The sequence below is a fragment of the Mustelus asterias genome, chromosome 3, assembly GCF_964213995.1.
Source record: "Mustelus asterias chromosome 3, sMusAst1.hap1.1, whole genome shotgun sequence".
Classification (NCBI taxonomy): Eukaryota; Metazoa; Chordata; class Chondrichthyes; order Carcharhiniformes; family Triakidae; genus Mustelus; species Mustelus asterias.
In genome coordinates this window covers 142,346,080-142,360,326 of record NC_135803.1, presented here as the reverse complement: position 1 = coordinate 142,360,326, position 14,247 = coordinate 142,346,080, and the positions used below count along the sequence as shown (strand labels likewise).

Here is a 14,247-nt window from a genome sequence, read left to right as displayed (position 1 = left end):
TTAAAAGGATGCATGGTGAAACGTTTATAATGCAGTCTGGTTTCCCCACTCTTTTTTTCCACTGGCTGTGGAAGGATGTAAATCTGACAGTGAACCTGTGGTGAGGATATGGTGCCAACTGCTGCCCAAACTCATCATACCTAGGGGTTCCAACTGCTGACTAAACTCCCATTCCATACCTGAGGAGAGAGAACATTGCAGGGGTGGCAATATGTGGTCTTAATAATGGTGCAGCATAGTCTGGTCCAGTCTCTTGAGACAGTTTTTAGGGAGGAGGTCTTGATGGAAGGGATTGAACTAGTGGTTCCATTTAGGCAACTATTACTTAAGGTCATGATCCAAACTCTGGTGCTGCTGTCCTAACTGGCATCAAGTCCTGTTCAGCCATCACCCTTCTGATCATTGACTGAATTGGGTCCCAGTTAAGCAATGCCTTGATTTTAAAATTCACACCCTCTGTAATCACCTCCTGACTAGGACCCTATGGTATTTGCAATTTTGGATGCATTTCCTATTTTAACTGCTCTACCAGTCTCTATGCTTTCAGTTGCTGAGACTTTAAGCTCTGGAATTCTATGTCCCAATCATAGAACCCCTACAGTATAGAAGGAGGCCATTTGGCCCATCGAGACTGCACCAATCACAATCCCATTCAGGCCCTATTCCCATAACCCCCCATATTTACCTTATGAATCCTCTGACACTAGGGTTAATTTAGCATAGCCAATCAACCTAACCTGCAGGTTTTTAGACTGGGAGGAAACCGGAGCACCCGGAGGAAACTCCTGTGTGGAGCTTTCTCTTTTTTTTTAAAACACAATGTTCATTTTTAAAAACTACTCCCTTGAGTAAACTCTACTCTGACATCTTGTGGAGTTTTATTCTGGTTCTGGGCATGGATTTGATGACAAGGCTGTTGGTTGAGCTATGTACAACACAGACTCAGTAGGAGTGATTGCAATGTTGTGTGATTGTGACTAATGTGGATAATATTTTACATATTAATCATAGAATCCCTACAGTGCAGAAAGAGGCCATTTGTCCCATCGAGTCTGCACCGACCACAATCCCACCCAGGCCCCAGCCCCATGTCCCTACATATTTTACCAGCTAATCCCTCTAATCTACGCATCTCAGGACTCTAAGGGGCAATTTTTAGCATGGCCAATCAACCTAACCCACACATCTTTGGACTGTGGGAGGAAACCAGAGCACCCAGAGGAAACCCACGGAGACACAAGGCGAATGTGCAAACTCCACACAGACAGTGACCCAAGCTGGGAATCGAACCCAGGTCCCTGGAGCTGGGAATCGAACCCAGGTCCCTGTGAAGCAGCAGTGCTAACCATTGTGCTACCATGCCGCCCATTTAATATTAACCCTTTATACTAGAGCTCAGCAAATAACATTTATGTAGGGTCCGGCTAGTTTTCTTTTCAGCCCCCTGCAACCTTAATAGCACTTGTTGACATTCCTTTCGTTGATCTCTTAATATCGTGGATGTTTGTTCTCTTGCTTGCTTTCCTATTGAAAGTTTTAAAGCTTTGTCTCTGATTCATACTCTTGTCTGGGGCTTGTTGGAAGAGCTGCTAACCCCCCACCCTCCTTCATAAGAACATAAGAAATAGGAGCAGGAGTAGGCCATCTAGCCCCTCGAGCCTGCCCCGCCATTCAATAAGATCATGGTTGATCTGACGTGGATCAGTACCACTTACCCGCCTGATCCCCATAACCCTTAATTCCCTTACCGATCAGGAATCCATCCATCCGCGCTTTAAACATATTCAGCGAGGTAGCCTCCACCACCTCAGTGGGCAGAGAATTCCAGAGATTCACCATCCTCTGGGAGAAGAAGTTCCTCCTCAACTCTGTCTTAAACCGACCCCCCTTTATTTTGAGGCTGTGCCCTCTAGTTTTAACTTCCTTACTAAGTGGAAAGAATCTCTCCGCCTCCACCCTATCCAGCCCCCGCATTATCTTATAAGTCTCCATAAGATCCCCCCTCATCCTTCTAAACTCCAACGAGTACAAACCCAATCTCCTCAGCCTCTCCTCATAATCCAAACTCCTCATAATCAATTTCAAATCTGCTTAATGCGTAACTCCCACACCCCTGTGTGTGTATGTTTGGGGGGGCCCTGGATTGCGTTGCAACTCTCCCATTGCCATTGAACATCGCTAATAGTTTCATGTTTTCCAAAGACCTTTTTTTTTTCTTTTAAAACTACAGCAAGTGATTTTTTTTTAAAGAACGTGGTTCAACACTGGATCATTTTTAATTTGGGGAAATGAGAATGCAGAGCTCCAATTGTAAATGTGATGATATAAACATGTATTTATTAACACACCCGTCAGTGCTGACGTGGAGCAATAACTGACTCGTTGGTAGAACTTTGACCCACATGAGTCATTCACCTTTTTGTTGGAACTAGTGATTTTATTTTTCCGTCAGAATCCAGACTGGGCAAGAAGAAAGAGGTTTGAAAAGGAGTGGGTTAGGGAGTTCTAAACACCAAGATCAGCTGAAAAGTGAGTGCTTTCTTTCCAGTTTGTGTATTTGTTTTATTTGGATTGTCTACTTAGTCTGCCTGGCCTGGACAGAATTGGCAGTGTTCTAGATCTATACATGTTGTTTTTCCTTTTCCAGCTCAAATCACTCCCCATATGTGAGACCTTTTCTGAGTGAGTTCCTTTCATGGGACGTGGGTGTTGCTGACCAGGCCAGCGTTGCCCATCCCTATTTGCCCTGAACTTACTGACTGAGGGCAGTTGAGAGTCAACCACAATGCTGTGGATTGAGTCACAAGCAGGCCACTGGGTAAGGGTGGTAGATTTCCTTCCCCAAAGAGGGTACAGAAAAGATTTACCAAAATGTTGTCTGGTATGGAGGGCATTAACTATGAGGAGAGGTTGGAGAAACTTGGTTTGTTCTCACTGGAACGATGGAGGTTGAGGGGTGACCTGATAGAAGCCTACAAGATTGAGGGGCATGGACAGAGTGGATAGTCAGAAGCTTTTTCCCAGGGTGGAAGAGTCAATTACTAGGGGGGATAGGTTTAAGGTGTGAGGGGGAGGTTTAAAGGAGATGTGTGAAGCAAGTTTTTTTTTACACAGAGGATGGTGGGTGCCTGGAACTCGCTGCCAGGGGAGGTAGTGGAAGCAGATATGATAGTGACTTTTAAGGGGTGTCTTGACAAATACACGAATAGAGGGAAATGGTCCCCAGAAGGGTAGGAGATTTGAGTTCAAAGGGGCAGTCAGTGCAGGCTTGGAGGGCCGAAGGACCTGTTCCTGTGCTGTAATTTTCTTTGTTCTTTGTTCATTCGTGAACCAGATTGGTTATTCTACCAATTGGTATGATAGGTCCTCAGAGCATTAACCTGGGCCTCTAGGTTACTTGTCCAGTGACGTTACTACGACCCTATCCACAAGTGAAACAGCTTCTTTGAACTGACCAGTTCCCATACTACTGTCTTTAGGATGTTGTGTGCATCTGTAAGATTCTGTCATGCCAGTTACAGCACATGCTCAGTAACTATTATTATAACTCCATTAGTCTCGATGTATGGATCATATTAGGTGGTAACTTGGTTTCGTTCACCTAAGGAAGTGGGTAGGCACAGGGAGCATTTAAACCTCAGTGCAGCTGCCTATTGCATTTACGTGGGGTCTATAGCAAAATGTCCTAAGCAGGAGCACTATAAAACAAAAATTGAGAGTCACAAGAAGGTATTGGGGCAGATGACAACAGCTTGGTCAAAGGGGTTGTTTTAAAGGAGAGTCTTAAAAAGAACGGATGACTGTACAAATTAGGAGCAGAAGTAGACCACTCGGCCCCTCGAGCCTGCTCTGCTATTCGATAAGATCATGGCTGATCTGATTGTAATCTCAACTCCAATTCTCACCTACTGACATTTTTGAAAAAATGTAACTTTATTTTTAATTTGACAGGCTAAACCTTTATGAAAATGGAATATGCAAAGAAATCCCTCAGTTTCTTATCCCCAAGTTCCATCTCCAGGTAAGATCTCCACATTATTTTATTTAACTTTTTCTACCAGCCTCCCCAGATTGTGACTGAAAACTTGAGGATTTAAGAAAGAAATCCTTCAATTCATACAACCACCTGCTTGTTTGTGACCTTTGGGAACCAATAATCCTTTTCATGAACTGTTCAGAAGATTGACCTATTGACCTCTCACTTGACCCTCCAACGTTAAACTTTAAAATGCTTCCTGTATTGCTGCTGGACAACATAGTATTCAAGAGCTGTTCAGTGCACTTGCTGGTGGCTAGTAAAGGCTGTAATGGAAACCACCATAAATTTTCAGAGAATGGTACTGTGGTGAACCATAGATGGTTACCACTATGGGTACTTGTACATATGTTACTCTTGTTACTGTTGGGGTTAGGGTTGGGGTGTTCCACCTGTTAGCATTGTTCTGTGGTACACTCCGTTTGGCTCCGCCTTATAGGAGTATAAAGGTCACTGCTACTTCCTAGTGGCCCTTAGTCTGGGATAGTATTGTTAAGCAGTATGCTCTATTCTTGTTGCGAATAAAAGCCTTTATTCCCGGGTACGATCTAGCCTCCCGAGTGAATTAATCGCGCATCAGGTACAGGGAAGGAAACTTTACAAATGTGCCCGCTTCATACGACACCTAGATTAATTCAGACCAAAACGCCAAATATATCTCCACCAATCCCTCAAGATAAGATTAAAAATGGGTCTGGCATTTGGATAAAATATCATTTCCTCTTGGCCATTTGAAGCATTGGTTTATATAAATTGTATTCTAGCGAGGAATGGGACAGATTGATCATGAGTGTTTGGGTCTCATTCTTTGGTTTGCCATTTGTAATTCAATCACTATTGTTCCCATACCACCAATGTCCACCATGTTCTGGAGCTTTGCTGTCATTGGGAGTGCAGTCAACGCAAAGACCTCAAGTTTTGAAGTCCAATTGGTCTCTGGAACAACATTTTTTTTCCATTGCTTTCCCTCCAGACTAGGCATTTGACAGAATTCTCCATAATTACAGGTCCTAAATAGACTTGTCTTGCCTCTGGGTTATTATAATAAAAAGCATTTTAACATGGTCAGGTCATTGGCCTGATTCTAAATGCTACTTGTAGGGCTGGAGAAGTTCCTTTCCTTCCTGGCTTCTATCTTTTTGCAATGTTTCGCTTGGTTAGTTGGCCCTACAAGGAGTTCTAATGCCTCACTCATGGCTGTTGATCGTTGGCGCGATGGCAAGGTCAGCCCCATGGGGCGTACCAGGAATAGGCAGTAAGTACAGCTTTCCTGAAATGAGATGTCAAACCTGTTATGCCCCAGAAAACCAGTTAATGGTTTTGTTATTGCAAGATTCAATGACTGATTCAGCACTGCACTGTGGTGCTCTCATTCATAGATGTTTCCAATACAGAAAGAGGCCATTCAGCCCATTGTCAGTGCTAGTCAACAAAGATCTGACTACACTAATCACATTTTCCAGCTCTTGGAGCTTATGGCAGTGTAAGTGGACATCCAAATGGTTCATAAATGTTACGAGAGTTTCTGACTCCACCACCCTACTCTTACTAGTTAACCCAAGAAAATGTCTCCGTGGCGGTAGGGATATGAATGGGCATCTCCAATTTTGTCTTTGAATAGGTGTGTGTCAGCCAGTGCATCAGCAACATCACAACTGTTGCACAGTACTCCACATCAAAGACCGTTCAGGGTGTGCAACTGGGATCGGAGTCTGAAGAAAGGCATCATGGCTGGGGGCCTTCAGGATTTACTGGACAAGGTGAAAATTAATCTGCTAGACCTTCTTTCTGTCGGGCTTTTGGTGTGGGCTAGTAACATTATTTTGTGATGCACAAATTGCTGAAGGCAGTCTAAACTCTCCCTCCATTTGTAAAGCAAAATACTGCGGATGCTGGAAATCTGAAACAAAAACTCAGCAGGTCTGTCAGCATCTGTGCTGACAAAGTTAATGTTCTGTGTCTATATTACTATGGGTGGCACAATGGTTAGCACTGCAGCCTCACAGTGCCAGGGACCCGGGCTCGATTCCCAGCTCAGGTCACTGTCTTGCGGAGTCTGCACGTTCTCCCTATGTCTGCGTGGGTTTCCTTCAGTTTCCTCCCACCATCCAAAAGACGTGCTGGTTAGCATTGGCTATGCTAAATTCTCCCTCCGTGTACCCAAACAGGTGCCAGAGTGTGGCGACTAAGGTATTTTCACGTAACCTTATTGCAATGTTAATGAAAGCCTTACTTGTGACACTAATAAATAAACTTTAACTTAACTTCAAGGCACTGGGGAATACTAATACGGACTCAGAACATTAACTGTTCCCCTCTCCTCAAATGCTGCCAGACCTGCTAAAGTTTTTTCCAGCATTTTAGTTTGTATTTGCTTCCTCCAGGAAGCCTGCAAGTTATTGTTAACCCAAACTTTTTATCGGGTTGTCCCTAACATTCAGAAGCTGGCCTTTATTCTTTTTTTTTAAATATAGAAGTACAGTAGTTGCGGAACTGAGGTTCGTAAGATTTTAAGATGCCCATTTCTGCTTTTTGTTGTGTGTGCGTGCACTCAACTAAACCAAAGAGGGGATGCTTTCCTCGTCGTGCATTTGCCAGTATTGTTTCATTTTTGTTTATTGGACATGGGTAGTGGTGGCATGTCCACATTTATTACAATGCCTATTTTGTCCTGAGGAATTGATGGGCCTTTCCTTGAATGAGTCCGTGATGAAATTGAGCTGAGGAATTCCAGGATATCAACCTGTGACTATTAAGACAGGTGGTGTATGGCTGGTTGATGATCCCATGATGTTGCTGCTCTTACCCATGTGTAGAGCTGATGGAGACAAGGAGCTGCTGTCAGAAAATTTTGAGTTACTCTACATGGTACATACTGTAGCCAGATGTGGTACAAATCAGTGGCACATCTGGACTTATTCAGTTGAGCACCCCACTCCTTGAGTTAGTAAATGCCGAAGAGACTGAGGGAGTTGCAGATGAGCAATTTATCAGAATGTACAATTACTTCCCTGCAATTGGATTTGATTATGTTACTGTCACATGTATTGGGATACAGTGAGAAGTATTGTTTCTTGTGTACTATACAGACAAAACATACCGTTCATAATTTACATCGGGGAGAAGGAAAGGAGAGGGTGCAGAATGTAGCGTTACAGTCATAGCTATGGTGTAGAGCAGGGGTCTCCAAACTACGGCCCGCGGGCCACATCCGGCCCTCGGCAGGCCGCTTCCGGATCGGAGTTTGGAGACCGCTGGTGTAGAAAAAGATCAGCTTAGTAAATGGTAGGTCCATTCAAAAGTCTGATGGCAGCAGAGAAGAAGCTGTTCCTGTGGGGAAGTGGAGTTGAGGATTATATCAGATCAGCCATGATCTCATTGAATGGTTGTGCAGACTAATGGGCAGAATGGCCTACTTCTGCTCCTAGGTCATGTGGCCTTGTGGCAAGGGAGTGTGGTCGTTACATGAGGGGGGAAAATGTTTTCACGCAGTGGAATTGCACTGCCACAATCTAGTGGAAGCCGCTGCAATTGAGGAATTGAAGAGGGATTTGAGTTATTATCTGAAAAGGAGGAAATTGCAGGGCTATGTTGAAGGCTGGGGAATGGCACAAGGTAAATTGCTCCTTCAGAGAACCAGCACAGACACTGTGTCAAATGACTCAGTGCTAGAGCAGGGACATTGTGTTATAGGCAGCATGGTGGCACAGTGGTTAGCACTGCTGCCTCACAGCACCAGGGACCCAGGTTCAATTCCCAACTTGGGTCACTGTCTGTGCGGAGTTTGCACGTTCTCCCCATGTCTGCGTGGGTTTCCTCCCACAGTCCAAAACCAGTGCTGGTTAGATGCATTGACCATGCTAAATTCTCCCTCGGTGTACCCGAACAGGCACCAGAGTGTGGTGACATGGGGATTTTCACAGTAACTTCATTGCTGTGTTAATGTAAGCCTACTTGTGACACTAATAAATAAACTAACTTGAAAAACTTTAGTCTTCTTTGTTCAATCTCTTCCTCTTGTCACCTTGAGTAAAGAAAGTCAACGTTAACTAAGGTGTAGATCTTTAGTCAAGTAACGTTGCACAAATGCTGAATGAATCATAGAATCCTGACAGTGCAGGAGGCCATTTGGCCCATCACATCTGCACCAAATCTTGAGCATCCTACCCAGGCCCTATCCCTGTAACCCCACATATTTACCCCAATTAATAATAGTTTCATGGTTTCTACCCCACTGATTTCATTTTTAACTGTTCTCTACCTTTTCATTATTGTCTTTCTTTATTTTTCTTTCTCCCCCACTCTTTTTTCCCCCTTTACCCCCTTTTCTTACCTTTTCTCCTCTTTGCTTCTCATTTTTCCCCCTTCTCAATTTTGCCTCTCTTCCCACCCTTTTCATCTGTCCCAGCTTACCCTCTGATTTCAGTTTCTCTGCCGTTTGGCCATTCACACCTTTTTATTCTCTGTGGACAGCCATTAGCAGCCTTTCCCCTTGTTTTTGTGGCTATGACTCATCTTTCATTCCCTCCCCCTGCAGTATAAATACCTCCCACCTTCTATGCCTTTTAGGCTCATCTGGACTTGAAACGTCAGCCCTTTTCTCTCCTTACAGATGCTGCCAGACATCCTGAGATTTTCCAGAATTTCTCTTTTGGTTTCAGATCCCAGCATCTGCAAAAATTTGCTTTTATTTAGTAATTTCATGGTCCTCATTAAACTTTTAATTTCCATCACATGCCATGGTGGGATCTAATTCCAGTAAGAAGTCTCACAACACCAGGTTAAAGTCCAACAGGTTTATTTGGCAGCACTAGCTTTCGGAGCCTCAAGCTCCTTCAGGTGAGTGAGGACTTGTGTTCACAAACAGGGCATATATAAGATTGTCTTTATATGCCCTGTTTGTGAACACAAGTCCTCACTCCCCTGAAGAAGGAGCTTGAGGCTCCAAAATCTAGTGCTGCCAAATAAACCTGTTGGACTTTAACCTGGTGTTGTAAGACTTCTTACTGTGCTTACCCCAGTCCAACACCGGCATCTCCACATCATGGGATCTAATTCAGCAGACATGACCCTGGGTCTGTAGATTACTAGTCCAGCAATAACTCCACTGCCTCCCCCTTTAGCTTATGAAATACATACAACAAGTGATCTAACTGGGAAATGGGGTTCTTCCTGATTCTTGTTGAGATTTGTTCCAGGAGCCTCCTGAATTCTAGCCTTTTGGCCTTGAATTCTCTCCCTATCACTCTCTCAAATTCTGAACCAAGGCTAATTATTCATCTTGTGTGTACAGTAAATGTTTGTGTCCTTTAAACTGCATAAGAGTCTTGTGTGACACAGCTTGCTTGTCACTTCCTCGGATTGTCTCTGCTCTCTGGATGAACAATTTCACACTTGTGCTGCAGGCTCAAGAATCATTACAAGCAACATCCAGTCCCTCGTTACTACTGGAGGAGGATGGGACTGTCATTGAGACAGAAGAATTCTTTCAGACAGTACCAGACAATGTGCTCTTCATGGTACTTGAGAAGGGACAGAAATGGACACCATCAGAGGTGAGGACTGCAGTGGTAGTTTACTAGGGAATATTTTCCAATTCTGTAGTCTTATTGAACTGTGCCTTTGTTCCAGGTATCCTTCGACACCATAAATCATAGAACCCCTACAGTGCAGCAGAAGGCTATTCGGCCCATTGAGTCTGCACTGACCACAATCCAGGCCCTATCCCCATAACCCCATGCATTTACCCTAGCTAGTCCCCCTGACACTAAGGGGCAGTGTAGCACAGCCAATCCAGCTAACCCACACATCTTTGGACTGGGAGGAAACTGGAGCACCCGGAGGAAGCCCACACAGGCATGGGAAGAATGTGCAAACTCCACACAGACAGTGACCCAAGACCAGAATCGAACCCGGGTCCCTGGCGCTGTGAGGCAGCAGTGCTAACCACTGTGCCACCAATCTTTACTAAGCACAATTCGAGTCCAAACCTGATGCTCAAAAACAGTAGCCATTTGTCCAGCCTATTGCTCACAATGTACATTCTACCAGTTCATAAGTGAACAAAGCACAATTCTGGGATAAGTTAGTAGTAGTTCGAGTTTCCTTTTACAAGATATTACCTGGTGCGGAGAATAATTGTCATTTTTTTTCCAAACAGAATAGTAGCTTGCATCTGGGTTTCGCAGATAAATTGCGGAGAAGAAAAGATGTTGCCAGAATAACCTTTGATCTCTACAAAGAAAATCCTCAGGATTTTATTGGCTGCCTGAGTGTAAAAGTGACACTCTATGGCTCGTACTCCCTGTCATATGACGTCCAGTGTGTGGGAGCAAAGAAAATAGTGAGGTAAGAAAATAGAATTGCGGGTTTAAAATCATTGGATTGCTACTCAAGTACATTATGGCTCAAGTATTTTCCATTTGGAGTAGATTATTGGTCGTAGGATTCATAGCACAACTGATATCTTTCAACTCCAAAGACCCAGAGACTTAAATCCTCAAGTTTCATGACTGTGTTATTTGGGAACCTGGCATTTGCTTTTGGCAATGTTTTTCCTAGGATGGGCGCAGTTTTCAAATTGGATTGAAACTGGACAACCTTGGTCAGAAAAGTAGGCCTGGGTGACGGTCATTGTGACTAATTTGGCCTGTGAAAGGTGTTGCAGCTGTTCATAAATCCCATCCTCTGAACCCTAACCTTTCTGCCACTGGCATATCTCTCCTTGTTCCATGTCTCTTGCTACATTGTCACTGAAATCTCATTTCATTTTCTCCTCCTCTTCACCAACCCCAGTTCCTTCACCATTTTTTGCCATCTCTTCCATGTCAAAGGAATGTCCACTTGTGTCTCAGCAATTTTACAATTGGTAAACTTTACTGTGCTCCTGACCCTTTTGGCCCTACATCAAATTCCTCTGTCCCATTCTTTTCCCCCTCCATTTTATTTTGCATGGCACTTACATTACTTATGGTGATGAGACCCCCTCCAACTTTGTGTGTGTGTCTCTCTCTCCCTCCATATCTAAGAGTAATAAACTACCTCTTTATTTCTCTTTGCCACGCCTACCTCTCTATATTGACCTACTAGAAGTGAAAGAAAGACAAATGATTCATTTTACTGATCCCTTAGTGCAGCCTCCATATATAGTGTAGCTTTGGCACCAAGGCTGCTGCTTAAACAAAACAGCTTATCTTGATTCGTGCAAGAGACCGGAACAAATGGTGAAAATTAAATGGCCACCATGGAGCAGTTTACTGATACTCAGTAAAGACATGTTCTACCTGTTCTTTAAAAAAACTGGTCCCCAACAAGCTAAGATGGCTGCCACAAATTATGCAAATTTTGATATTTGGATTATTGGTCTCCAGTGAATACCTAATTAAATATGAACATAGTTGAGGGTACCTCACAGCCATTTGAGGAATTACACTTATTTTTAAGGATGAGCTAACAGCTAAAGATTAGAGTTTCCTGCCTGTCTCCATCTTTCACATTAGACAAAAGGGAAAATTGAACCTGTGGCCACCAGCGACATCCCTTTTGTAATGCAATGGCTTCTCCAATCCAAACTAGATGGAGTGAGCCTCAGAGGTATAAACAAAGTGCCTCTGTAAAGTTGGTTTCAGTGACTGTACCGTTTACATTGGGACTCCTGGTCTTCAGCCAGCTGAAACTAGCTGCATCATCAAGCAGCCAAAGACTTGTTCTGGTTATCTGAAACCTTACGACTTGAAGATCCTCCCTTCAACCTTAAATCATTTACATTTAAGCAACCACAGACCTGCCATCTGGGTGACTATAAATGAAGCACTGAATTAACAGCAGTTTATAAAAGTACATTCTTTATCTGTATCCAATCTTTGTGCATGCGTGGGAACTTGTGCTGTTGCAATCTGGTATTAATGTGTGCAAATGGAAAAAACCTTTATTTTTAAACTTGCAATAGCTTGCTGCTGAATTATTTAATTCAAATACACACATCCAAAGGTAAGGAAAATTGATTGCAGGCAGTAAGAAAGCAAATACATCGTCAGTGACACTGTGCTGTGCTACACACTTGATGTAACTGCAAAGTTGCTGCTTCCATAATTGACATTACCAACCTATCCCCCACCCTTCCTTATATAGAGGGGAATAAATGAGATCTACTTTCTGTCCAGCCCTATAAGGTACAAAGTGTGCAGAAGAGATTTATTTCACTACTGATTTTGGTCTGACAGAAATTATCATTTTATACCTCTTGCCTGTTTTCCGGTGCCTTTCTATTAATTCTTTCTGTTCCCTTTTAGGGAAGCCTTGCGTTTGACAATGTTCACAATGCAAGCAACAGGCCATGTTCTACTTGGAACTTCGTACTATGTACAGCATCTGTTGGATGAGGATGAAAAGCAGGCAGCCGCCAAGCCCCTCTGTGCCCTTGAATGAAATGGTTCACCCGCCCTGTCCACTCTTAAAACACCTGCAAATGAACCTTAACCAGAAAGCTCACTTTGGCATGATTTGGGTAACCACAAAAGGTTGCCCTGAAAGATTGCATGTTGATGTACGTAGAATGTTTATGGTCAATTTGATGCAGAAATACATAATTAGAATGTACAACATGTTCTGTACACTACGTGTATCTTGCACTTGAATGCATCTGCTTCATCAAGGAGCTATACTAGTACAGGGTAACACTTGTATAACTAGAGGATGTGTCTTCCAAGCATTTTTTTTGTGGAATAATCATGCTTTTGACTGGAATATTGTAGGCTGCGATAATACTTGCCAAAGTAAGTCACAGCCAATAACTCGTATCAAATTATAGTCTACACTTAATCCATTTGAGGATGGCTATTAACTCTGGGGATAGTTTTTTTTTCTCTCCTTTCAGAGCTAGTATCGCTCACATTGTTTGTGCCCCCTCCCACTGCACTGCCTGCATCAGTTAACCAGCCTCCAGCTATAGTAAAACTGAACTGGTACTATTAACAAGTGACTGATTTAAACCAAACCCGAGCATAGGGTCAGGAAAAGTGGCACCCAAGCTTGCAGACTGTACAACTCTATTTTAAAACTAAAATTCCATCCTCTATTTTAAACTGCAATGGTATTGATCAGCTGTATTCTAAAATGACTGAATTGAAAGTCTATTGCTTAATTTATTCTTGACTGCACAGCGGAGCAGAGATTAACTGATATACGTATGATTTATCCAAATTGCATTCCCCTCTTTTCACCCCTCCATGAATCCGTGTGGCTGGGATTCGTGTATAAAAGTAAGCAGGAAGAAGGTGGCTCTTGAAAGTTGCCGCCTCTAGGGCTCTGCCTCCCTTTATGAAGGAATTGATGCAATTGACAAAAATCCCATTGATTATTTTCGATATGGATATGATAAAACTGCATTGATCCCAGGAAAAACAAGCACAATTTATAATCCTATTGCGAGCATACTACTCGAGCTTTGGTTCCTTTACACTCAAATGGTTTTTGTATAAAGCTGACTGAAGTGGATAAATGAAATATTTATTAAACTGAATCTTGGACTATTGTATCCTGGTAAATCTTCAAGTGAAGAATTGTATCCTGGTTTAGAGCATTTTGACTTTTGAATCTGCAACTTGATTACGATGCAATTCCATGCTCGGTCTTGAAGGTTTGGGTTTCCACTGGATGTTAACTCCAGGTTTGCAGGAGTCTTGTGTTGACTCTTTCAAAGAGCAATGCAGTAAGTCGCTCTTCTCCCATATCCCTGTAGTGGAGTGTATCTGCAATTGCCTTGCTCAGTACTAAATGCCACTGAGATTGTGTCTACCGTTACTCATCTCTCTAATCTAACTTTGCGCAGTTGGGCTCATGTCTGGTTCAGTGCATAAAATAACAAAATAGAGGTAAAGGTTGAACACCACCTCACAGAACAGAGCTATTTGGGGTTATTCTCCTCCCTCACCTCCCCCCCATCACAAAGGAAGGGGGCACCCCTTGGGCACTGCCAGCCTGGTACAGCCCACTAGGCATTTCCAAGGGGCAGGGCCACAGTAGTCGGGGGCGGGGGGGAGACCTGCTGCCGCCATTTTACAAGAGGATCAGGTGAGGGAGGGTTGAGGCTGGCCATCGGTTGAGGGGGGGAGGGGATCAGGAATGCCAACAATCTTTTTGGTGGGGTGGGGTGGGGTGGTGTGGGGGGCACTGCACATGCGCTGATCTCCGTGCTGACAGATCAGTGCATG

General features: G+C 43.5%; 1 protein-coding gene across 1 annotated transcript; it reads left to right on the top strand.

The window, feature by feature from the left end:
- The first annotated feature begins 2,421 nt into the window (after positions 1 to 2,421).
- On the top strand, positions 2,422 to 13,563 carry cidec (cell death inducing DFFA like effector c). The gene is made up of 6 exons (XM_078209830.1): positions 2,422 to 2,529; positions 3,952 to 4,021; positions 5,658 to 5,796; positions 9,442 to 9,591; positions 10,197 to 10,384; positions 12,328 to 13,563. The coding sequence occupies exons 2-6, from the start codon at positions 3,963 to 3,965 to the stop codon at positions 12,461 to 12,463; spliced, it is 672 nt and encodes a 223-aa protein (XP_078065956.1). The 5' UTR covers positions 2,422 to 2,529; positions 3,952 to 3,962; the 3' UTR covers positions 12,464 to 13,563.
- The last annotated feature ends 684 nt before the right edge of the window (positions 13,564 to 14,247 follow it).